The sequence below is a fragment of the Pongo pygmaeus genome, chromosome Y (genome assembly GCF_028885625.2).
Source record: "Pongo pygmaeus isolate AG05252 chromosome Y, NHGRI_mPonPyg2-v2.0_pri, whole genome shotgun sequence".
Classification (NCBI taxonomy): domain Eukaryota; kingdom Metazoa; phylum Chordata; class Mammalia; order Primates; family Hominidae; genus Pongo; species Pongo pygmaeus.
Genome location: NC_072397.2, coordinates 42,368,197 through 42,395,356, shown reverse-complemented (window position 1 = coordinate 42,395,356; position 27,160 = coordinate 42,368,197). Strand labels below are relative to the sequence as shown.

The 27,160-nt window shown below is 36.6% G+C and overlaps 1 protein-coding gene across 1 annotated transcript in view; it reads left to right on the top strand.

Moving 5' to 3' along the window:
- Window positions 1–10,602, top strand: part of LOC129025960 (deleted in azoospermia protein 1-like) — a 54,731-nt gene extending 44,129 nt beyond the window's left edge. The window contains exons 23-24 of the mRNA XM_054473495.1: window positions 4,354–4,452; window positions 8,658–10,602. Coding sequence (XP_054329470.1) covers window positions 4,354–4,452; window positions 8,658–8,711 — 153 coding nt within the window. The 3' untranslated portion in view covers window positions 8,712–10,602. The remainder of the gene's footprint in view (window positions 1–4,353; window positions 4,453–8,657) is intronic.
- Window positions 10,603–27,160: the final 16,558 nt, after the last annotated feature.

Here is a 27,160-nt window from a genome sequence, read left to right as displayed (position 1 = left end):
AACTTGTTGAAGAGAAACAGAAATGTTTTGCTGTTAATTACTCTTAAATAAGAGTAGGAATAAAAAAGAGTATTACCTCTAAAACACCTGAGCTTCTTTCCCCCCTTATACCTAGTTCCGAAAATATTAGAAAGCAGCTGTTCTGATGTTTCTGCCTAGTTTATTCTTTAAGGATAGCAATTAATCTAGCTCTTCTTTACTTGCAATGATTTCCAGATGCCACCTCATATAAACTGCTGACTTCTGGGTATATTCTGGTTCTGGAATGTATAGATTTCTGATGTCGTTTACTATACCTATAAATCCTGTGAATTTCTGGCATGTAATTTCTCCGATCCTGATTACTTTGATATTTAAAGTAGGATTTGACATACTCTATCACTTATTGGTGATAAATAACGTTTATTTTCTTCTTAGTCCATTCTCTTTATGTGTTAGTTGAAAAGACATTTTCTTTGATGGAAAATAAAGTAACAAAATAGTAGTGAAATAGTTCTTCAGTGTCTCTCATTTATTGACATTCTGCATGTACTTGAAATGTGTAGGATTATACCTCTTCTTCTTTTTTCTTCTCTGAACAATGGCTAGAGAAAAAGCCCTACTTGTTTCTAACATTTACAGTGAGCCGTTACTGAATCTGGGTGTATTCATGTATGCTGCTTCCTATATGTTTTCAAACAATAAGTATTTATTGAAACATATAAGACATTGTACTGTCCTTCTCCAGTTTTGGATTGTATACTGCCCTTAGTTTTTTGAAATGAAGTACAGAAAAAAACATAACATCTGTAGGAGAACTACATATTACCGTGTAGTATTGTCAAACACAAAACTATCTGGAAGTATATTGACAAAGAAATAGCAAATGTATTAACTTAACTTACATTGACATCTGTCTTAATGGAGCCTTATCAGCAGTGTAAGAAATAACTTCTGGGTGGGCGTAAGTAGACAGTGTAAGTTAGGTAAACTTTGCCTGGTGAAATAGTCACTACTTTTGTCATTTGTGTGTTCCCCTGCCCCACCCAAAGGGGCTTAGCACTTGATAGAGAATATTTCTTTCTTCCTAATGTGATTCATTCATTTAGAATTCCGCATTGTTGTATTTAGAAAAGTAACAAATATTTTAAAGTTTTTCATTTTTTTTTTTAAATTTTGGGAATAATATTTCTTTCTAATTTAAAAAGATGTTTTACCGTATTCATTCTTTCTGTAAACTTACTTTCAGACATATCTTACCCAGATTCACCAGGTCAGGTCACCACTGGGTATCAGTTGCCTGTATATAATTATCAGGTAACTGAAGAGGGAGTAAAATGATTTATTTTCAGATACTGTTGAGCCCTTTAAGTTGTTTATACAAATTTCCTGAATAGTGTGTCATTTTAAACTAGTGAAGTGTACCTAAAATTTAGGAAAACACTTGCAATTGGTCTAGAATGAAGCCCTCTGTATTATTTAGAAGTAATGGATTAACATTGTGACAGGAATATAGTTAGCGATAACTTTTCTGTAAAACAGTTTTCTGAGATTCTCTGTGAAACAGTTTTCTGAGATTCATTGTCCCCTTCTGTATTTCAGCATGTAGTTTTTCATCTTCACTGTCAAATAGCTGAAACATTCAGACTGACTTTCATCAATTGTTTAGGGAGATAGAGTGAAATAAAATTATCATCCCATTCTTAGAGCACAGAATTCCAATTATATTTCTATTTTAGCTTGCTGCTTCATGATAGTAGTTCTCTGGGCCTCTTTTCATAGATGTGACTATATCTGTGACCCATAATCATATCTATGGTGATAAGTAATAAATTGAAAGAACTCGTATCCTTGAGATTTCCACAATGCCAACTCCAGAAAATTGGGAAAATGGCGAGGTTTTACATATAAAAGTAACAAGAACGTCAGGGGTTAGAAACATAAAGTACTTCTTTTTTCTACTCTGTTTCTTTCATTTTAGTAACAAAGGAGCCAGCATGGTAAGTGCTTCAATATTGTGTATCTCATGAGTGTTTTAAAATGTGTAAGAATATTTTAATAGTTTTGGTTTCCTTCTTTTTTTTTTTTTTTTTAAGATGCCACCACAATGGCCTGTTGGGGAGCAAAAGGGGTTATGGAGTAAAGTGAAATTAATGAAACATATACTTCCTCATCTTTCTTGACTTTTTTTTCTATGCCATATATGCCTATAGATATTTTTAAATGGTTCTTTATATTAATGTTTTATGTTTTGTTACTTTAACCCAATTGTAAACTCCCATGGGAGCAACAGTGCCTTTTTGTCTCTCAGGTTTTTGTGTGCTGAAACAGTAGCTGGTCCACATAATGATAAGTGTTCTGTTACTTGTTGATAGACCATATAATCCAGGAATGGTAGTATTAACTTGGCTTTAGAATTAGCATGTATCTGCCTAGAATATGCCTCTGGCTTTACTAGCCATAAAAAATTTGTTGAAGAGAAACCGAAATGTTTTGCTATTAATTTCTCTTAAAGAGGAATCGGAATAAAATGTTTTGCTATTAATTCCTCTTAAAGAGGAATTAGAGTATTACCTCGAATACACCAGAGCTGCTGTCTTACATCACGACCGGATATTTGAAGGATATAATAAGTGTTAAAATTCTCAAACACTCCCGTACTACCTTTGTTTCTTAGAATCCTTCTACCTCTGATTATGTTGATGCCTGGAAGAGATTTTAAAACCAAAGGCTGCCTTAATGTATTTCGACTTTTCGTTTAAAACAAGGTTTCTGAAGTAGCCCAATTGAATTTCAACACAACCTACGTTGAAGCTTTTGATACCAGCTCACCTTTTTGAGGAATAAATAAGTAGCTTTTAAACGTATCTGTGTATCTGTTTAATTACACTTTCATTATTTTAAATATAGGCCTTATTCAGCGCTTAACTATCACTGTGGAGAAGTTGATACAGGAGGTGATGTTGTGCCAAATGAATGCTCAATTCATGAAGCTACCACACCCTCTGGAAATGGCCCACAGAAGGCAAACATCTAACTTTGAATTTTTTTTAAATATGTATTTTGTGTTTTTTTCTAGTTTTAATAACTTTTTTTGAGAAGCAAACATTTTTGCCCAAATTTTAAGATGTTAGCCATAAATCATGGAGCTTAAATAATGGACCGATACTCAGAAGTTAATGTGAAGGTTGTTGAAATTTCAGATACCCCAAATATTCAGTATATACATAAAGTTTCTGATTCAGCAGTCGTTTCCTGTATTTCAGTTCCACTAATTTTAAAAAGCCATTCTTTAATAAATACTGTATTAATATGATTTGGAAGAATGCTATGGGAGGGTTTCCTCTAGAATTCTACTCAAAAGAAGAATTCCTATGAATTATATGTCCCTTTTCTTTTACCACAGTTTTGATCTTAAGCAGTGAAAAATATTATTTAAATAAGCATTCTCTCCATAACATTATATGTGGCAGAAGTATCCAACAGTGGTGAAGTCAGGAGTAATTATTCAAATACTGAAATAGACAGCGTTGTTTCTGTTTTTTATCATTGCTGCAAATTTCTGTAATAACAATACTGTCACTCTTGCATCACATATGTTCTGTTAAATAGGTGGGAGTGTGGAAGTAGTTGATGTACTGGTAATAGGTATAATACCCAAGAAATCCCATTGGAGTGTAAATTCCTTGATTTGATATTGGATTTTAAATAGTGAATAAATATTAAAACATACTCTTACAGTGTAATTGGCAGGTTTTGTCCTGAGTTTTTTTTTTTTTTTTTTTCTTGAAACATTGGAGTTCACTTAGGGATTTAACAAACTGAGCTTTTTAAACCAGTATTGTATCACTAAGGTTCTAAAATAATTCTTTGATTTGTCAGAAAACTTACATACTGAGGATATGTGGTAGGAATTACAAATCACATTTTTATGAAAAATTTTTTTTTTTTTTTGAGACAGGGTCTTCCGGTGTCACCCAGGCTGGGAGTGCAGTGGTGTGATCTCGGCTCACTGCAACTTCCGTCTCCTAGGTTCCAGTAATTCTCCCTACCTCAGCCTCCTGAATAGGTGGAATTACAGGCGCCCGCCACCCAGCTAATTTTTGTATTTTTTAGTGGAGAAGGGGTTTCGCCGTGTTGGCCAGGATGGTCTTGAACTCCTGATCTCAGGTGATCTGTCTGCCTCGGCCTCCCAAAATGCTGGCATTACAGGTGTGAGCCACTGTTGCCAGCCTCTCTTAGCATTTTTTGCGTTTCTTTAGAAATAAACTAATATGTTCAGTAAACCATCAAAATAAAAGAAACACACACCCTTATTAAGAGCGAGTGAAAGAACGAGTTGTCTTTACATTACTGAAAACTTGTGTGTTTCAGAAATCTGTGGACCGAAGCATACAGATGGTGGTATCTTGTCTGTTTAATCCAGAGAGCAGACTGATAAATTCTGTTGTTACTCAAGATGACTACTTCAAGGTATGAAAGGAATGGTATGCATAATTAAAAAGCCCACTTGTTCCCTCTCAAGTTAGCTGTTTTCCTTGTGGTACATGTATTTTGAGATTTCTTAGAGGAATTTTTTTTTTTTTGAGACGGAGTCTCGTTCTGTCACCCAGGCTGGAGTGCGGTGGCACCATCTAGGCTCACTGCAAGCTGCAAGCTCAACCTCGTGGGTTTACTTAATGCCATTCTCCTGCCTCAGCCTTCCAAGTAGCTGGGGCTACAGGCGCCCACCACCACGCCCAGCTAATTTTTTTCTATTTTTAGTAGAGACGGGGTTTCACCGTGTTAGCCAGGATGTTCTCTATCTCCTGACCTCGTGATCTGCCCGCCTCAGCCTCCCAAAGTGCTGGGATTACAGGCGTGAGCCACCGCGCTCGGCCTAGAGCATTTAATTGAACTGTTGGCATTTGACTGTAACCCAGTAAACCAGTATGGGTTTTACTTGGCAGTATATTTTCTGCTGCCAAACCTTGATATATATATGTAGTCGAATTTAGGGAAGAACCCTGCAGCAGAAATTTGTAATTGAAAGGGTTTACTAGAGAAGAGAGTTAGTTGACTACCATGACCAAATAGTAAAAGAAAATTTTAGATACAGAAAGCAGATCTTGGCCGGGTACAGTGGCTCACGCCAGTAATCCCAACACTTGGGGGCTGAGGTGGGTGGATTTCTTGAGCTCAGGAGTTTGAGACCACCCTGGGTAACATGGCAAAACACCATCTCTACAAAAAAATACAAAAATCATCCAGTTGTGATAGTACATGCCTGTAGTCCCAACTACTCCAGAGGAGTCTGAGGCAGGAGGATTGCTTGAGCCTGGAAAGTTGAGGCTGCACCGAGCCGTGATCGTGCCATTGTAGTCCAGCCTGGGCAACAGAGTGAGAGACCTTTCTCTCAAAAAAAATAAAAATAAAAAAAAGAGAAGAAAAGTAGAACTTAATACATGCGTATTGGACTAAAGAGAAGAAAAGAAATGGTTTATTCAGATGATACACCTGAACAGTGTGAAGGGAGAAAAGGGGTAAAATGAAGCAGTAAAAAGTTCAGTAGAAAGAAAGAAAGGTTGATTCAGAGTTGGTGAAGTGGAAGAGAATGTGGCTAGTTGAATTCCAGAAAGATCTGATTTCTGATCCCACTTTCTATCCATGTTGGATAGATAAATCTTTTATTAAGGTTCTAGTTTTTACAAGTCTAGAATGAGAAGGTACAGGACTAAAGGTTTCTGGGTTCTTGTGGTTTTAAGTCTATAAATATGAAAAAGAACTAACCTGGTCAGCCCAGTGGGAGAAAAATACTATGGTTAATAAAGGGAAGGTGTTTTTTAAGTAACAATTTTATTGAAATAATAGCAGTAATACAATTTATGTATTTAAAGTGTGCACTTCACTGTTTTTTCGTATATTCAAGGTTGTGCAACCATGTCCACAATCAATTTTAGAATATTTAAATCACCCCAAAAATCACCCCACTACCTTAGCAGTCACCTGCTATTTTCCCAGAACTTGTGTATCCCCAGGCAACCACTAATTTACTTTTTTCCTCTAAGGATTTTCCTGTGGCGGACATTTCTTGTATATGGAATCACACATAATGATGTGGCATTTTGTGACTGGATGTTTTCACTCAGCATAATGTTTGTAAGGTTCATCAGTATTCTAGCACTTATCAGAACTTCATCATTTCTTTTCATTTGTAGATATTACTTTATTCTGTTTATGCATTCATCTGTTAAAGACATTTGGATTATTTCCATTTTTTAGCTGTTATAAATAATGCTGTGAACATTCACGTACAAGTTATTGTGTGGACATACGTGCTTGCTTCTCTTGCGTATATACTTGGGAATGGAATTGCTAAGTCATATTCAACCTTTAGTGGAACTGCCAGATTTGTCAAAACTGGCTACACACTTTACATTAGAAAGAAAATGTTTAACCATCGCTTTGTGTCTTAAAACACAACCAGCTTTTTTTCATCTGTGAATGGATATGGGATGAAGCTTAAGACTTTTTAAAAGGTTGTATTATGGATCATCTGTATAATGTAGAAGAGTAGAGGCACATAGCAGAATTAAGTTCTTAACATCTTTGCAACAGGGAGTAAACATATTTAAATTTGACATTTGTTCTCTTGTTGCTTCATTCTACATAGATAGTATAATTTAGAAAAGAAAGAACTGGAATTGTACATCAGCTTACCTTGCCCAAAGTTCTGATTACATTGGTGTCTGCAGTAGTACTTAAATGATGTTCAAAGCAGAAAACAGTCTTTCGTGTGTTATTGTTTTGTTTTGTTTTGTTTTTGTTTTTGTTTTTGTTTTGTTTTTTTGTTTTGTTTTTTTTTTGAGTTGACCTCATTTGGTCATCCAGGCTGGAGTGCAGTGTCGCAATCACAGCTTACTACAACCTCAAACTCCTGCACTCAAGGGATCCTTCTGCCTCAGCGTCCCAAATAGTTAGGACTGCAGACTTGCACCACCACACTTAGCTGGTTAAAAAGATTGTGTTTTTTTGTTTTTTTGTTTTTTTTGAGGTGACCTCATTTGGTCATCCAGGCTGGAGTGCAGTGTCACAATCACAGCTTACTACAACCTCATACTCCTGCACTCAAGGGATCCTTCTGCCTCAGCGTCCCGAATAGTTAGGACTACAGACATGCACCACCACACTTAGCTAGTTAAAAAGTTTTTTTTGTTTGTTTGTTTTTGTTTTTGAGATAGAGTCCCACTCTGTCACCCAGGCTGGAGTGCAGTGGTGCAATCTTGGCTCACTGCAAGCTCTGCTCCCTCCCAGGTTCATGCCGTTCTCCTGCCTCAGCCTCGCGAGTAGCTGGGACTATAAGTACCTGCCACCACGCCCAACTAATTTTTTGTGTTTTTAGTAAAGATGGGGTTCCATCCTGTTAGCCAGGATGGTCTCGATCTTCTGACCTTGTGACATGCCTGCCTTGGCCTCCCAAAATGCTGGGATTACAGGCGTGAGCCACCGTGCCCAACTCCTGGGCTCAAGTGATCCTCCTGCCTCAGCCTCCCGAAGTGCTGGGATTACAGGCGTGTGCCACCATGTCCGGCCCAGAAAATATTTTTTTAAACTTGAGTTCTCAAGTTTAAAACTTGAGAACTCAAGTCTGGTGTTAGACAAAAGACTCCCCTTGAAACTTGCAGAGTTTTCTGCTTATTTGGGAGAGGAATCAGAAGTTGGCATCCTGCAGTTGTCTAACATCTAGACCTATTTTGATTGACTGCATGTTGTTATATTGAATTAGAATGCCTGAGATATTTTTGAATGTATTTACAATTTCCATAGCTGATTTCACTCTTCATTGTCTTAATTATCCAGCCCTTTCACAATCTTGCTTCCTACATGACCTCTGAAGATACATGTTGGTGTCCAGTTTTCTAGATTTTAACCTAAATAGATTATCACTCTTTTGACAGATGAGGTAACTTCCAGAAGCCACTTTTATGGCTTGAAATGAAACTGAAGCCTTAAAAATGAAGGCTGAAAATGAAACTGAAGTCTTAAAAAAAGGGCACAGCTTTGTAGAAAAGGAAATGTTATTACTCGTTTACTCATTCCCATTCCTCCTTGTAAGGCCTCTCACTTCTCTTTGCATGTCTGTAGGCAACATAGAGTGAAAATAAAGTTTTGCATGTATTTTAAAGTTTTATCTTCCTTTCTAAAGAATGGCACGTCTTCACAGGTTAATGATACGTCTTTAAATGCCAAAACTTACATATTTTAATCTAAAAACATGAACTTTCAGATTGGAGAGCTGTTCGCAAGCTGTAGTTGCTATTAAATGCAGTTCAATTAGTGAAAAAAAGTATTTTTTACAATTACATTTTCTACCAGCTGTCTTTGGGACATCACTGCAAAATTATTAACTAAGAAGTACATAAAATGATACTGAGTTTAAGTCCTGTTATTTCTGAGTTTACTGGAATTTGTTTTCTTTAATTATTGATTTCTTTTTTAACTGTTTAATAAAACTAGCCATCTTGGTACATTTATCATCCCAGTGTTCAAATATGCTTCCTGAAAAGAATCATCTTTTTTTCTTATTATTTGTAATTTTTAAACTCAAAACAAACGGTTTAAGTTTTGACGACTTTCAGACCCATAGTAGTCATCAGAAATTTTCGGTAAAATAAAAGGACTATTTCTGTCTTTTCCAGGATAAAAGAGTGCATCGCTTCAGAAGAAGTTTGACAGTATTTAAATCTGTTTGATCCTCTCAGCTGTCTAGTTTTGTGGGAAGTTGGTGGTTTTGAATATTAAGCTAAAAGTTTTCCACTGTTACAGAAATTCTGAATTTTGGTAAATCACACTGAAACTTTCTGTATAAGTTGTATTATTAGACTCTCTAGTTTTATCTTACATTGAAACTGTTCTTCCTTAGATGTTTATTTAGAACCTGGTTCTGTGTTTAATATATAGTTTAAAGTAACAAATAATTGAGACTGAAAGAATGTTAAGATTTATCTGCAAGGATTTTTAAAAAAATGAAATTTGCATTTTAAGTGTTTAAAAGCAAATACTGATTTTCAAAAACAAGTTTTTAAAACCTGATTTGAAAGCTAAGAATTTTGATAGTCCGAACACAAGCATTTCACTTCTCCAAGAAGTACCTGTGAACAGTACAGTATTTCAGTATTGAGCTTTGCATTTATGATTTATCTAGAAATTTACCTGAAAAGCAGAATTTTTAAAACTGCATTTTTAATCAGTGGAACTCAATGTATAATTAGCTTTATTGAAGTCTTCTTATCCAAACCCAGTAAAACAGATTCTAAGCAAACAGTCCAGTCAGTGAATCATAATGTTTGTTCAAAGTATGTTATCTTTTATCTAGAATCCATATATATATATATCCAATTCGATTGGGATAGTAATTAGGTAACTAAAATTCTGGGCCTACTTTTTTAAAGAATCCGAGACAAACTAAACTTTACTAGGTATATAACCTTCTCAATGAGTTACCATTCTTCGTTTTTATTAAAAAAAAATTTGTTCCTTGAAATGCTAAACTTAATGGCTGTATGTGAAATTTGCAAAATAACTGGTATTAAAGAACGCTGCAACTTTTTTATGTCACTCAAAGATTAATCAGGAATTGCTTTTATAAAAACATTGAAGTATTAGTTACTTGCTATAAATAGATTTTTATTTTTGTTGTTTAGCCTGTTATATTTCATTTTGTAAAATAAAATATGTCCAGAGGAGACAAAATAGGTAGTTTTGATATTTCTAAATCACGAAAGTTGTTTAGTAAGTATATCTTAAGAATCTGCTAGAGTTAAAGTTAATGTTGTTTCTAGATTAGGTAGTGTCCTCATTTTATATTGTGACCACACAGCTAGAGCACCAGAGCCCTTTTGCTATACGCACAGTCTTTTTTTCCCAGCCTCTTTTACTAGTCTTTCAGGAGGTTTGCTCTTAGGACTGGTGATGTAAAGAATGGAAGTAGCTGTATGAGCAGTTCAAGGGCCAAGCCGTGGAATGGTAGCAATGGGATATAATACCTTTCTGAGGGAAACATTTGTATCAGTATCATTTGATCTGCCATGGACATGAGTTTAAAGTGGCTTTCTGGCCCTTCTTTCAATGGCTTCTTCCCTAAAACATGGAGACTCTTAAGTTAATGTAGTTACTATGGGCCATATTAGTAATGCCCACTGGGGTCTATGATTTCTCAACATTTTCATTCTGAATCTGAAGGAGAGAGTATTTTAACTTTAGAATTCTCAAGAGGGCTTTATTACACCTCAGAAATCAAAAGCACCATGAATTTGTCCATTAAAAATCACCCATAGTTTTTTTAGTGCTTTAACATTCTGATGTACATCATTCTGTGATTAAATCTCCAGATTTCTATAAATGATACCTATATTCTAAAGAGCTAATTCAGATTATTCCGATATGACCTTAAGGAAAAGTAAGGGAATAAATTTTTGTCTTTGTTGGAGTGAAGTATTTAAAAGCGTAAGGTAAAAGAGATACTAAGTCCTAAACCTTTCAAAATGGAAAATTAATTCTGAACTTAGAAAAATGTTTCTGCTACCTGTTGCTGATACTGTCTTTGCATAAATGAATAAAAATAAACTTTTTTCTTCAAAAGTGTTTCTGGCTTTCTGATGTAATAATCTAAAATGGTGGGGAGTTGTGTGGGAACTGTGTAACAAGGTTTAAATTCGTATAACAAGCTTAAATTCTTAAAATGCAGAAGTATAAAGTTCAATTTACTAATCTGTCTGAGTTAGCCCATAAAATCAAATGTAGGTACAAAGATAAATTTAAGAGGTGCATCCACAGCAGTGCGGAATAGGAATGCTGATGAACACATCCAACTCTGCTATCTCACGGCTAAGGTCCCTCACATTTTGGATGCTATGAAGCATTTTGTCTACTGTACACTTTGGGCCTAGTCTCTAGATCATTTATTTCGGGGTATTGCAGTTGCCTAATGGAGCTTAAATTTTTTATATTGCATGTACTTCATGTGGATACAATCAAAAAAATCAGTACCACTTCTTCTAGCTCTAGTGTTGGTACTCAGTTCTATAAGCTGAGTCCAATGGAGAGGAAACTCTCCTCAGACACTCTCGTATTTCATTACTTAGTAAGCTTGCTGATTCATAACCATAAAGTTGACTCCAAGGATCTGCAGGATAGCAAACAGTGCTTTGTGCATCACCAAAGATTAAATTGTGATGTTTAGTGTCCAATAATAGGCTAAAAATTGGTAATTCTTTTATGTGCATATGTGTCTATATGTATACATGTGTCTATATATGCATATATCTATGATTGCATATATCTGGTTACATACATACTACCGATTATCCAGAATATTTGGTTCTAGCTGATGAAGCTAGTAAGTTTTCAGTATTTTCAGACCCCAAAACTAGATTACATATGCGTTAAGATAGTTGCTTTACACCAGCTTGTTTCTAGTTTCGTATTAAATTATTAACACAAAAATCTTTGGAATTGAAAAATAACAGTTGAGCACTTTTTTGTAAAAAGTTCAAGTTATGGCGAAATCAAGCAGCTCTAAAAAGGTTGGTCACCTCCAAGAGTGTATTCTGCGTGTTGGTTTTTTCTTCATGTAAAATCAGATTACCTTTAATTCAAAATAACTTCAAAATTGATAGTACCTGTCTTGCAGGGAAGTCATTGACTCTTAAAAATAAATACTCCACAGCACTTCCCTCGTTATAAAGCACCTCTAGCCCTTCTTCACGAAATTTTTCTTGGCTTTTTTTGAAGGTAAACTGATAAAAATGGGCTGCCACATTGCTTAATCGCCTTGCCTACTTTCCTTGCTGTCAGTTGAGGGTAATAAGGAGCAGCAACGATAAGGCAGCATGCCACCCTGCTTTCACAAAGATGCCAATAGAGAAAGTGGGGAAACATAAGGGAGAGAAAAGTAGCATGTACATATTTTGATAACTGTAATCTATCCCTTCCCAACATGGGTAGTATGTCTCTGTATGTAACTGGTTGTTGTGAGCAAATTTCTTACCACTCATTAAAGACAGGACTTTCCATCTTTAGACAGTACATTTTGTAGTAGAAAACAATAGACATAAGTTCAAACTATGAACAGATGTTTTTGAATGCTCATGCAAAATATTCAATCTGCATAGCAAATAAATAATAGGTAATTCAACATTGCACTTAGAGTTAAAAACATCTGTCCAATATGGCTGTAGCTGTGGGCCAATCCCAAGAAAATGCAAAAAAAAAAAAAAAAAAAATTGTCTCTTGGTACAGAAGTTGAAACTACCACTGTACAATTAAACTCTATGGTCGCTATATTTTACATTTTTAACTGATCTGAAACAGTTTTCTAGTTAAAGTCTCTAGTTCGTTTTCCCAAGACAAGGCTTTGTATCTTATGTGCACCTTCATTAATGCTGTATGCCAGGAATGTGCCTTTTTCCACATGAAACTTCAAGATACCAACCAGTTCACTAGGTCTTTAACAATAGAAGAAATACTTGCATGACTGAGATAATCAGGTCATGAACACTCCTTATAAATTTGAAGCAATAGTATAACATTTTAAGCACTTTGGAAAACTGGAGGTTTCATAATCCTCAATCAGATCTTTTTATAGAAAAATCTAGCAAAAATACACTAAGGTTCTAATCACATCTATTATCTTTGCCCAAAATAAAATGGATAGACACACACTCTGTTCTGGCTCAATCTTAGATGAAACTTCAGAAGAAAGGCAGTTGATAATGATACAACCAGGCCAGCTGTTTAAGTGGACATGTCCCCTCTGCCCTTCTACATTTGTGTAAAAATTTTGATATGACTCTCCCCGCCTCCTTCACACCCTCCATAAATCTGACTAGGCCAATAAGAATGGAGAGAGGTAATTTAAAAGGCAGAGGACATTTTCTCTTCGTTTTTACCTATGCTGATCCCCTACCTAGTGTTGGAGCAGCTTCACTGTGAGTAAAATCTGAACAGTGTTTAAGCAGTAAAATGGCTATATTGAGAAAAGTGTGACCTGCACTTTTTTTTTTCCCCCCTGAACATGACTTGGTGGTTGCTCATCATTTTGGTTGGTGATGTGTCTTTCACAAACCCATATGCTCAGCATCCAAAGTTGTGTCCATGTTTAGATCAGTTCAATATTTGATAGGGCAGGTTTCCTCAAGATACCAATTTTACAGGGAAGTCAAAGAGCATCAGAGCTATCATAAGGGGTGTTTTTCAGAGGCCAAATCCTGGGCCCCACTCTCAGATGCTCCTGTGCTAATGCTCTGGATGGGCCCAGTAATCTGCATTTTTAACATGTGCCCCAGGTGATTCTGACCAGTGTAACATACTTTGAGAAATATGGCCTCAGTTGTGGAGCTCTCATTATATCATCTCAAGCTACCCCTGGATTTAGGATAGAAACGGCCCTGTCAGGTCAATTATGACTTTCAGAAAGGATTCCATTGGCTTAATTCACCGAATTCATCTTTCCCTGCCAAGCCCGTGCCTGGGAATGCCATCTGTCCCCAGGCAAGAGTAATTCATGAGTGGGCTGAAATAGATGGAACAAAAAGTTTGAAAACCAAGACTTGTGGCCAGAAATCAGTGACAGGAGGGAGTGACTACAGAGGCAAAGCTGGGTTCCAAGGCCAAGAGCAGGCAAGCCAAGGGTGAGGGACTAGGCTCCAGTGGGAGGGGGCAGAGTGGATATCGTGAGGACAGAAACACTGTTTGCCTCCTGGAGTGAAGAACTATGCCTTTGACTCACTTGACAAACTTCACAAATAGTATTACCCATGGTTCTTAGAAAAGTATGGCATGTCATTGCTCCTTTTCCTGCTGTGGAATTTACTACTACCTTTTACATCTTTAAGCAAGAATGATAATAACAAATCAATATCAAAAAATATGTTGAGATCAAGTTCCAGAGACAGCCTTAGGCATTTGATACCCATATTCTTTTTGTATGTGTCTTTGTGTTTTAAAATTTCACATTAAATTCACTCAAAAGTATAAAAATATTTATTTAAAGAATAATAAATACCCAAGTTGGCTTGAGAAATAGAAAATTTCATTAATTAAAAAAAGTGCCCTCCCTGATCACACCCTCTTCCTCCCCAAGAAGAAGAAACCACTAAATTGAATTTTGGTTTAATCATCTACTGAATAAAATGTTTCTTTTCACAAGATTTTGAACTTTAAGAGAACATATACTGATTTTTTTTTTTTTTTGGCACATTGTTAGACTCATCCGTGTTGACTTGGAGGTTGTATTTATTTTCACTGCTTTTTAGTTGTATCAGTTGAATATTTTATGGCTTATTATTTCCCTTGCTGAGGGACAATTGAATTTTATTCTTCATTTTAAAATTTTAAATGTAAATTGTGTTGATTCGTTGACTGCTGTTACAAACTATGCTCCTACGAACATTGTTAAATGCCTCTGATCACTTAGGTACTTGAATGTCACAATAAAGAGTGAACTTTAAATCCCAGCCCCAAATACTTCCTGAGTAAGCTTGGATGAGCTTCTCCCTGAGTCTTGGTTTCCTCCTTTTTAAAACAACGATACTAATATCTACTTTATAGTGTTACTATGAGATTATATTGGGCAACGCATCAATGTGGTTAGCTTCCCATCCACAAATCTACCCACCTGCCTCCCACTCAAACCCACCTAAGTTTTCTGTAGCCTTTACATTTCAGTAACTAGAACTTCACAAGTGGTCTATGTACAGAGTAGCCATGGTTTGGTGAATTACTGTGTCCTGAAATGTAGTCTTTTGTGTATCTTCTTTGGTGGTAGGAAGAAGCTCATTATGCTAGGCTCTTCAGGATATTTTCTAGAATAGTTCCCTTTTTCTGAGAGGGCCTTGAATGAGTAGAACACTAACAAATGAGTGAAATAACGGTACATAGGCCAGCATTCCCTAAGCACAATTTCTGTTTTTCCTTCATGGAATGCTGGAGGTGGCAGGCAGGATTTCATATCCCAGTCTTCTCATCACATGCATACTCCCTGATATTTGTATAGGATTTTAGGGTTTTCAGAGCTGCTTCATATATATGATTTTGTTCAGTCTTCATCAACTCCTTTGAAGTGCTTGACATGTCTAGGTTTTAGGTGTGATTTTCTTAAATGTGCACACTCTGGGATTCAGATAAATAAGAAACTGAGACTTTACATCTGGGCCATTGCTTTTTATGCAATAAGAAACTGAGACTTTACATCTGGGCCATTGCTTTTTATACTATCTCATAGATAGCAGACTCTCCAAATCAAAATACAGAAATATTTTCACTAATACATAATAATTATACACATTTATGGGATATCTCTGACAATCTCATACTTCCATACAATGTGTGGTGATCAAAACAGGGTAATTGGGATATCCATCACCTCAAACGTTTATCATTTCTTTGTGTGGGGAGCATTTTCTACCTATTTGGAACTACACAATAAATTATTGTTAACTATAGTCACCCTCCTGTGCTGTCAAACACTAGAACTTATTCCTTCTAACTGTATTTTTGTATCCAGTAAACAACCTCTCTTAATTCCCCTCCCCCAACCCCAACACTCCTTCTCTATAGGCTCTGTTAACTACTGTTCTACACTTTACCTCCATGAGATCAACTATTTTGGCTCCCACATATGTGTGAGAATAACGACATTTGTCTTTCTGTGCCTGGTTTATTTCTCTTAAAATAATGTCCTCAGTTCCATCCATGTTGCTGCAAATGACAGGATCTCATCCTTTTTAATGGCTCAGTCGTACTCCATTGTGTAGATGTACCACATTTTCTTTATCCATTCATCTGTTGATGGATACTTAGGTTGGTTCCAAATCTTGGATATTGTGAATAGTACTGCAATGAACATGAGAGTGCAGAGATCCCTTCAACACGCCATGCTGTTTTGGTTACTCCTACAGTTTTGCAGTACATTTTGAAATTTGCTAGTGTGATGCCTTCAGCTTTATTCTTTTGACTCAGGATCGCTTTCACTGCTTGGAGTCTTTTGTGGTTCCATAGAATTTTATGAGTTTTTTTTTGTTCTAATTTCTATGAAGAAGTATTTGGTATTTTCACGGGGATTGCATGAAATCTGTAGATCACTTTTGGCAGAATTGGTTATTTTAACAATATTAATTCTTCCAACCTGTGAACATGAGATTGGGGTGTCTTTCTACTTTTTTGTGTAATCTTTAATTTATTTCATAAGTTTTTTTAATAGTTTTCCTTGTAGAGGTTTTTATCTCATTGGTTAAATTTATTCCCAGATACTTTATTTTATTTTTTGTACCTATTGTAAATGGGATCGCTTTCTTGATTATTTTTTCCTGCTGGCTTGTTGTTGGTACACAGAAATTCTACTGGTTTTGTATATTAATTTTGTGTACTGCAAATTTACAGAATTCATGTATCACCTCTGAAAGATTTTTGGTAGAGTTTTAAGGGTTTTGTGTGTATAAGATAATGTCATCTGCAAACAGGGACAATTTGACTTCTTCCTTTCCAATTTGGATGCTCTTTTTTTTTTTTTTTTCCCTTGCCTAATTGCTGTGGCTAGAACTTCTGGTACTATGCTGAATAAAAGTTGTGAAAGTGGATATTTTTGTCTGTTCCATATGTTAGAGGAAAACCTTTGAATTTTTCCCTGTTCAGTGTGATGTTGGTTGTGGGTTTGTTATATATGGCCTTTATTGTGTTCAGATATATTCCTTTTACCTCTGACCTGTGGAGAGTTTTTATCATGAAGTCCTGTTGAATTTTATCAAATGCATTTTCTGCATCTATTGAGATGATCAAATGGTTTTTGTTCTTCACTCTGTCAATGTGATGTATCATATTTAAGGTGGCTTGCATATGTTGAAATATCCTGTCATTTTGTTAATTATTTTCTGGTTGTTTTGTATAATGTTTGTTGATTTCTTTCTTATTGTTTATCATTGCAGTTTAGTATTTTCCTGTGGTGACAAAGTTTGATTCTTTTTCCTTTCTCCCTTGTATGTCTGCTCTATTGGGATGAATCCCTTGCATCTCTGGGATAAATCCCACTTGAGGTCATGGGGAATGATCTTTTTAATGTGCTTAGTATTTGGTTTCAGTTTCTTAGTATTTGGTTGAGGTTTTTTGCATTTATGTTAATCAGAGATACTGGTCTATAGTTTTGTTTTTTTGTTGTGTCCTTGTCTGGATTTGGTATTAGAGTAATGCTGACCTGAAATAATGAACTTTGAAGAATTCTCTCCTCTTCAACTTTCTGGAAGGGTTTGAGAAGAATTGCTATTATTTATTTAAATTTGTGGTGTAATTCAGCATTGAAGCCCTCAGCTCCTCAGTTATTTGATGAGAGGCTGTTTATTACAGATTCAGTCTTGTTACTCATAATTGGTCTGTTCAGGTTTTCTATTTCTTTCTTTGAGACGGAGTCTCTCTCTGTCACCCAGGCTGGAGTGCAGTGGTGCGATCTTGGCTCACTGCAAACTCCTCCTCCCAGGTTCATGCCATTCTCTTGCCTCAGCCTCCTGAGCAGCTGGGACTACAGGCACCTGTCACGATGCCCAGCTAATTTTATGTATTTTTAGTAGAGATGCGGTTTCACCATGTTAGCCAGGAAGGTCTCGATTTCGTGACCTCATTATCCGCCCGCCTCGGCCTCTCAAAGTGCTGGGATTAGAGCCATGAGCCACCGCGCCCGGCCCAGGTTTTCTATTTCTCACTGGTTCAATCTTGGTAGGTTTTATGTGTCCAGGAATTTGTCTATTTCTTTCTGCTAGGTTTTCTAACTTTTCGGTGTATAGTTGTTCAGAATAGTCTCTAATGATCCTTTATATTTCTCTGGTAGTCTCCTATTTCATTTCTGATTTTATTTATTTGGGTCTTTTTCTCTTTTATTCTTGGTTTGTGTAGCTAACCATTTGCAAATTTTATCTTTTCACAAAACCAACTTTTTCTTTTGTTGATCTTTTGTATTTTTGTAGCTCCCATTTTATTTCTGCTCTGATCTTCATTATTTTTTTCTTCTACTAATTTTGGTCATGGTTTGCTCTTACTTTTCTAGTTCCTTGATATACATTGTTAGGTTTTTAATTTTATTTCCACTTTTCAGATATAGGTATTTATTGCTGTAAGTTTCCCTCCTAAAATGGCTTTGTTGTATGGCGTAGGTTTTCAGATGTTGCTATTTTCATCTGTTTCCAGAAATTTTTAAATTATCTTTTTAATTTTTTCATTGACTTACTTCTCATTCAGGAGCATGCTGTTTAATTTCCATGTATTTGTATAATTTCAAAAGTTACTCTTGTTATCAATTTCTAGTTTTATTCCATTGTGGTAAGAGAAGATACTTACCATGTTTTCAGTTTATTTAAATTTGTTGAAACTTCATTTTGTGGATGAACATGTGGTCTATCCTCAAGAACATTCCATGTGCAGAATTTACTGATGAAAAGCATGTGTATTCTGCAACTATAGGATGAAATGTTCTAGAAATGTCTGTTAGGTCTGTCTGGTCTGAGATTCATTTCCTGTTCAACATTTCTTTGTTGGTTTCTGTATATATATATCTGTCTAATGCAGAGAGTGAGTGTTGAAGTCCCCAACAATTACTATATTGAAGTCTGTCTCACCCTTTAGATTTAATAATATTTGGTTTTTATATATCTGGGTGCTCTGATGTTGGGTGAATATATATTCACAATTGTTATATCTTCTGGTTCAACTGGACCCTTTATCATTACATAATGACCTTTTTGGTCTCTTTTTACAGTTTTTGACTTTAAGTCTGTTTCATCTGATACGCATAGCTACTCTAATTCACTTTTGGTTTTTGTTCACATGGAATATCTTTTTCTGTTCCTTCACTTTCAGTCTATGTAATCACACAAGTGTCTTTACAGATGAAGTCAGTTACTTGTAGGCAGCATCCGGTTGGGTCATTTTTTTTTTTTCTCCGTCTATTCTGCTAGCCTAAGTCTTTTATGTGAGGAATTTAATCTCCTTACATTCAAGGTATTACTGACAGGTGAGGACATACTCCTGTCATTTTGTTAATTATTTTCTGGTTGTTTTGTATATCCTTTGTTCATTTATTTCTGTCTCATTGTTTATCATTGCAGTTTGGTCATTTCCATAGTGATAAGATTTGATTATTATTCCTTTTTTTGTATATCTGCTCTACCAATGATCTTTACACTTGTCTATGTCTCTATAATAATAATAATAATAATAATAATAATAAACAAAACAAAACAAAAAAACAGAAAAAAAAATAGTGACACATCTTTTTACTTCCAGATGTAGGACTTCCTTAACCATTTCTTGTAAGGCCAATCTAGCAGTGATGGACTCCCTCAGTTTTTGCTTGCCTTACGCAGACTTTATTTCTCCCTCATTTATGAAGGATTGCTTTGCTGGGAATAGCATTCTTGACTGATTTTTTTTTTTTTTTAGCACTTTGAGTTATATCATCTCATTTTCTCCTGGCCTGTAAGATTTCTGCAGATAAATCCACTGCTAGTCTAATGGAGATTCCCTTAAATGTGACTTGATGCTTTTCTCTTGCCTTTGTAGACAAAGACTTTCATGTGCATCTGAGTTTTAGTGTGCCAGTTGAGAAGGGTGTAGTGACTCTTTTTCAAAATAGGTGAAATGGTATGGCCTCATGCAGCTTCTTTGGCTACATTCAATATCAGCAGTAGCTGTGGGTACCTCAGTTGCCTAGACCATAAAAATCTGTGGTAGTGATGGTGGCATAAGTTGTTAATATCCTCCATATCAAAGGCTTTGGGGGTTTTCTTCATTCTCATTTTCCACACACTGGGTAGATTTAGACTAGAGTATCCTTTCTGGATTCAAGTCTGACATGGCCTTTAAGTAGCTATAGCAGTGCTGGGTTCCAGGTTTAGGTATTCCAAATGGCTATGGTGCTAGGTTCCTAGGCTCAAGGTCTCATGAACTGTTTGTGGCACTTGGATCTTGGGGTGCTTGTTTATTCTCTGTGGTGAGGTTGAATGCAGGTTGCCCAAAGATGTGTGACTCTGAGGTACCCCCTAGCAGCTTGTTTACAGGGATTTGGGTTGCAGCTGTGATTCTATCCCTAGTGGCCAGGGAGCAGCACTGGACGAACTCTGGTGAAGAAGGGGTGCTCTGGATGTTTGGACCTAGGGATGGCAGGGTAGTGCTGCAATTCGGGAACCTAAGCCCATAGGTATCAGTGGCAATGTGGGTCCCATTGTAGTAGTAGTAGTAGTAGTAGTAGTAGTGGTAGTAGTTGTAGCTGTCGTAGAAGTAGTTGTAGTAGTAGTTGTAGTTGTAGTTGTTGTAGTTGTAGTAGTAGTAGTAGTTGTTGTAGTGGCAGTAGTAGTGACTCTAGACATTGTGATGGTGGAGTCAGCAGTAGTCCAGATTCTCTGAGGCCAGGTGTAGCAGTAGCAAGTACCCTGAGGCCAGGTGTAGCAGTAGCAAGTAGCAAGTGGAGCACAGCTGTCCTTTGGGCCGTGTTAGGCAGGAAACAGCACCGTGATGATTTTACTTTCCAGGGAGAGGGGTGTCTCAGCAGCTCCAGCTCTAGGTGGCTAGTCCAGCTCTCCAGGGAGTTAGGATACTAGAGTTGTCTGGCCTGTAGGGCTGACTGTCTCAGTTCAGCCACGGTTTTGCTTCTCTGGGATGCAAGGTACTACAGCAGTTTAGTTCAGCTTGGCCAGGGCACTGATTCCCCAGGTGGCCCAGACACCATTTTCTGGGACACAGGGCACTGCTAAAACTTAGGCACAGGGAGGCATGACTGCTCAAAGTGACTAAGGTATTGTTTTCTTGGAGACAGGGTACTGTTTCAGATCTGGCCTGAGGAGTCAGGGGAAGAGTAGGTGGATCAGCTCCACCTCCACTTGGCCCCAGGAGAAGTGTGTAACAGCTGCTTATAGCTCACCTTGGGGATGTTCAGTCACTAGGCTGGGGGTGTTGTGGTGGCAGTTTAGCCTCAGGGGTGAAGGGGACCTGTGCCTACTTGAACCCTGAGCACAACACACTCCAGCTGTAGGTCTAGCTGCAAGATGGTATATAGCACAGTAGACATGTGGGCCACAGAGGAGAACATAGTTTTAGCTACTTCTCTGAAGGGAGCACAGCTTTGTGAACTCTAGACAGCTCCTTCAGGTGGGCTTAGGTAGTGCCTGTGAGGACCGTAGGGCACCTCTGCCATGGTGAGGTCTGTGGATGTCCAAGGTGTTGATCGGGGTTGCTGGTGTTCTCTTGCTTACCTCCTCACTGTATGAAGAAGTTCCTCTTTCTTCCTAGCTTATCTCAATTTGGGGATGGAGTGGTGAAGGCTTGGCATTTCCTTCCATTCTCTTTGTGGCTGTTCTGTTTCTGTGCTCATCAGGGTTCCTGCTATTCCTCTGAGTTTCTCTGGAACTCTCCTTCAGTTACTCTCATTAAAATGTCGTGTTTCTGTGCTCATCAGGGTTCCTGCTATTCCTCTGAGTTTCTCTGGAACTCTCCTTCAGTTACTCTCATTAAAATGTCGTGTTTTTTTAGTCTTTCTGGCATCTGTGGTGGAGACAAGCTCTAGGGGCTTCTAGTCAGCCTTGCTCTTAATTAATCCAAGAGACAGAAATATTTTTGACTGGGCTTTATAAAAGCTATAACCAGGACTATAATGTGAAATGGGCAACTTAAAATTTGAGGGAGAAAAAAATTTACTTAGAATAGGTTGAGCTAAAATTTACCATGTGTCAGCAGGCTCTGTACGAAATTGCGTTCAGTAACTCCCCTCATTTAATCCTTACAACACCCTAGTGAAGTTAGATATTATTCTTATTTTTTGTATGTGAGAACACAAATACTTATACTATAAAATATCTTAGCTGATGTCACAGAGGTAGTTAGCTACAGAGTCAGGGGTCTGACTGCAGAGCCCCCCAGTTTACCACCCTAAATTCCTCTGTCACTTAAACTTCAATCCTTTCTCACTCCATGCCCTTTTCTTAGAAGGCAGTGGTTTACATAGAACAGATCTGATTTCTTTAGAATATGGAGAATCTTTTTAAAAATTAATTTGTTGAGGTGAAATTAAAATAATTAAATTAACCATTTTAAAGTAGCACTAAGTAGATTCATAATGTCATACAAACAGCACCTCTATCTTAGTTCTAAAATGTTTTCATCATGCCAAAGTAAAAATACCTTTAAGCAATTTTTCCCCATCCCACTACAACTGCAATCATTGGAAACCACCAATGTGCACTCTTACCTTTTCTGGATATGTTGTATAAATTGAATCATGCAGTATGTGACCTTTTATCTGCTTTCACTTAGTATGTTTTGTTCACTTAGCATACATTGTAGCAGGTATCAAATACTTCATTCCTTTTCATGGTTGAATAACATTCCTTTCTATGAATATATCACATTATGTTTATCCATTCCCCCTGCTGGACTTTTGGGCTGTTTCTACTTTTTGATTATTGTAAATAGTGCTGCTATAAACATGTGTGCACATGTACTTATTTATGAGTCCCTATTTTCTTCTTTTTTAATACTTTTATTTTAGGCTTGGTGGCACATGTGAAGGTGTGTTACATAGATAAACTCGTGTCATGGGAGTGTTTGTTGTACAGATTATTTCGTCACCCAGGAGTTAAACCCAGTAGCCAACAGTTACCTTTTCTGCTCCTCTCTCTCCTCCCACCCTCCTGCCTCAAGTGCCCCTCAGTGCCTGTTGTTTCCTTCTTTGTATTCATAAGTCCTCATCATTTAGCTCCCACTTATAAGTGAGAATATGCAGTATTTGGTTTTCTGTTCCTGCACTAGTTTGCTGAGGATAATGGCTTCCAGCTCCATCCACGTTCCTGCAAAAGACATGATCTTGTTCTTTTTGTATGGCTACATAGTATTTGATAGTGTATGTGTACCGCATTTGCTTTATCCAATTTGTCATTGATGGGCATTTAGGTTGATTCCTTGTTGTTGCTATTGTGAATAGTGCTGCAATGAACATTTGTGTGCATTTGTCTTTAAGGCAGAATGATTTGTATTCCTCTGGGTATATACCCAGTAATAGGATTGTTGGGTGGAATGGTAGTTCCGCTTTTAGCTGTTTGAGGAATTGCCATACCGCTTTTCATAAGGGTTGAATGAATTTACGCTCCACCAATGGTGTATAAGGGTTCCCTTTTCTCTGCAACCTCACTAGCATCTATTATTTTTTGTTGAGTTCTGATTTTTAATTCTCCTGGGTGTATACACAGAAATGAACTTGGGGGGTCACATGGTAATTCTGTGTTTAATCCTTTGAGAGATTGCCAAACTGCTTTCCACAGCAGCCGAACCATATTGCATTATAACCAGCAATGTACAAGTTCTAATTTCTCACCAGCACTTGTTAATTTTCCATTTAAAAAAAGTATGGCTATCCTAGAGGCTGTGAAATGATACTTTGTTGTGGCTTTTATTTGCATTTCCCTAATGACTAATGATATTGAACATTTGTAAATCATGTTTGTTTGCCATTTGTATATATTCTTTATAGAAATACCTATTCAGTCCTTTGCTCATTTTTAAATTGGATTGTTAGGTATTTTTGTAGTTGAGTTGTTAAAAGTTGTTTATATGTATGTTCTCAATACCAGATCTTTATCAAAAATGTGATTCGCAATTATTTTCACCCATTTTGTAGGCTGGATTTTTACTTTCTTGGTAATGTCCTTGCTTTGATGCATAAAATTTTAAAATTTTGACAAAATATAATTTATCTATTTTTGTTTTCATGCTTTTGGTGTCATATGTAATAATCTATTGCTAAATCCACTTTCAAGAAGATTTACACCTATGGTTTCTTCTAAGGGGTATAGTTTTAGCTTTTATATTTAGGTTATTGATTCATCTTGAGTTAACGTTTTATATAGTATGAAGTAGGGTCTTGTCTTCCTTCTTTTGCATTTGGATATTCAGTGGTCCCAGCATCATTAAAAACAATTCTTTCCCCCACTAAAAGGTCTTGATACCTTTTTGTTTGTTGAATAGTGATTGAAATCACTTTAGCTTAATCCAAAGAATCAATGAGACAAGGAAGGGCTGGGACTCTGCCCCATGTTTTCTTGATATGTCTGTCATCCATGCAGGTTCTTCTCAAGGTTCAAAGAAGGCCTATCCCAAGTGTCCTCCTCTCCACTGGCTGCTTCTCCTATTAGTAACAGACTCTAAAGTTTAGGAAGTCACCAGATTCTTCTCCCTAGTCCAGACCCACGAAATGGTTCTTTGTTGTTAGCAAGGATACAAATTGGATGCCATGGGTCTCATTCAGGCCCATTCACAGCCTTGTTGGTTTCACTTTTTCTTCCTTCCTCCTTTTAATTTTAACAGCTTCATTGCTGTTATTTAATATGTGCAGTACATAAACTGCACATATTAAAATTGTACACCTTGCTGAGTTTTGACATATGTATACAACTGTGAAACCATCACAACAGTGAAGATAAGAAACATTCCCATCATCTCATTGTAATTCATTCTCCAACCCACCCTCAACTAATAATCTGTTTTCTGTCACTGTGAATTACTTCAAGCTTTCTAGAAGTTTATATAAATGGAATCATACAGTATATACCCTTTGATCTGTGACTTCTTTCATTTCTCATAATGATTTTTAGATTTGTCTGTGTTGTTGCATGTATCAATAGTTTCTTCATTTTTATTGCTGAGTAGTATTTCATAATAAGGATTTTACACAACTTGTGCTTCCATTCTTATGCTGATGGGCATTTGGGCTATTTCAAGTTTGGGGCTATTGCAAATAAAGTTGCTACTAACATTAGTGTGTAAGTCTTTGTGTAGATGTATGCTTTTATTTCTTCTGGGCAAACACCCAGGAATTGAACAGCAAGGTCCTATGTTAGGTGCATTTTAAGTTTTTAAAGAAATTTCCACACTGTTTTCTGGAAACACACAAGAATAAATTAACATAATCTTATCTCTTGTCATCTTTGTGCTACTGTAATATTTGGAGGTTCTTTTAAAAATAAATGTGTACATCTTTGTCGCCCATGCGTTTGATTGCCTGGAGTAGATTTATTTGTTCTTTTTTGCACCTTCAATTCCTAAAACAGTCCTTTGCATAAAAGGATGGCTAATCAGCTTTGGATGAACGAATGTCAGATAATGGCTTATCTGAACCAAAATGAATGAGAGGGCAAAATTGGAGAGGATGAAAGGAGTAGAATAGGTAAATAAATAAAATAACACTGTCTTTGAAAATTATGCACATAATTCATGATGGAAACAAATCCAAAAATAAAGAGTAGCTTAAAGAAGAAAATAAAAATCATCCATGATCCTTCATGTCACTCTTTAAAAAATTATTTTGTTGTTTTATTTTCTCTCCAGTATTCTCTTAAAGTTAAGGCCACTAGTTCTCAACTCTTCCTACACATCAGACTACTCAGGAAGCTCTTTTAAATAGGTCTAATGTCTGGATTCCATTAGAGATTCTAATTTAATTGGTCTGAGGTGGAGTCTGGGTGTCAATAGTTTTTTTTTGTTTTTTTTTTTTTAAATCAATCTTTCAAAGGTAGTGATTTACATACAACAAAATGCATTTATTTTAAGTGTACAGTTCAATGAGTTTTGACAAGTATATATCCTCTGTATAAACACCACTCTAATCAAGTATACAATATTTCCATCATCTTCAAATACCCCACATTTCACCTCAGGCAACCCCGATCTGGCTTGTTACTATAGATTAATGGTGATTATTTGAGAATTTTGTATACACAGAATCTAACAGTCTGGCTCAGAGTCATCATATAGTTACATATGTCCATAGTTTATTCTTTTTCACTACTGATTAGTATTTCATTGTATGGAGGTACCACATTTTGTTTATCCATTCACCTGTTGATGGATATCTGGGCTGTTTCCACATGTTGACTGTCATGAATAGAGCTTCTGTGTACGTTCATATAAGTCTTTGTGTGGAGATATGTTTTCATTTCTCTTGGGTAAATGTGTAGGAGTAGAATTGCTGAGTCTTATGGTTAAGTGTCTGTTTAACTTTATAAGAAACTTACAAATCATTTTTCTTTTTTTCCAAGACAGAGTCTTGCTCTGTCTCCCAGACTAGAGTGCAATGGCGTGATCTCGGTTCACTGCAACCTTGGCCTCCCAGGTTCAAGCAATTCTCCTGCCTCAGTCTTCTGAATAGCTGGGATTACAGGCACATGCCACCATGCCCAGGTAATGTTTGTGTTTTTAGTAGAGGCGTTGGTTTCACCATGTTGGCCAGGCTGGTCTCCAACTCCTAACCTCATAATCTACCCTCTCCGGCCTACCACAGTGCTGGGATTACAGCCACGAGCCACTGTGCCTAACCTCCAAACCATTTTTCAAAGTAGTTGTACTGTTTCGCACATCCACCAGTGATTTGTGAGTGTTCAGTTGTCCTACATTTTTGCCACAACACCAATATTGTCAGTATTTTAAAATTAAACCATTATAGGGGTCATTAGCGGTTTCTAAAAGCTCCCCTAGAAATGTGTACTTCTCTGTATATAATACATAGTACAAAGTGAAGAAAAAATAACTCTCTAAATGATTGTAATGTGCAGTCAATGTTGAGAACCACCGAGAACCACTGAGCAAGACTAGACAGACAAGTCCCAGGTATTTAAATAATGACATATTTTCATTTGTGCATCATTTTTTTCTTACCCATTCATTTATTCAAAAAGAACTATACTAGCTCTTTACTAAGTGTCGGCAACATAGAGATCTACAACAATATTTCTGCCCTCAAGAAGCTGACAAATTTCTTTTTTCTATTAAGAAAACAAAATTTCACCTGTGTGACCACAGTCATTTCAGACAGTTTAGTTTTTAATTGGTCTTTCTCAGTATTTTGCAGCCCTGGCCTTGAGTCAGTCCTGATGAGGGGGAAAAAGTAACGGGATCATTCATGGTATTTGAGATGTTGCTTTCTTGATTTTACTCTTTTCCTTCCCTGCTTCCTGTCTCCCGTATTTGCTTTCATACATAATTCAGCTTTGGGAACAGTGTCTTTAAATGAAGTCACCACATGAGCCATAACAATATAAATAAAACAAAAATACTTTGCCTCCGGAATTGGCATATTGGTGACTGCACTCCATAGAGGCTATGGCTGATTTCTAATTTT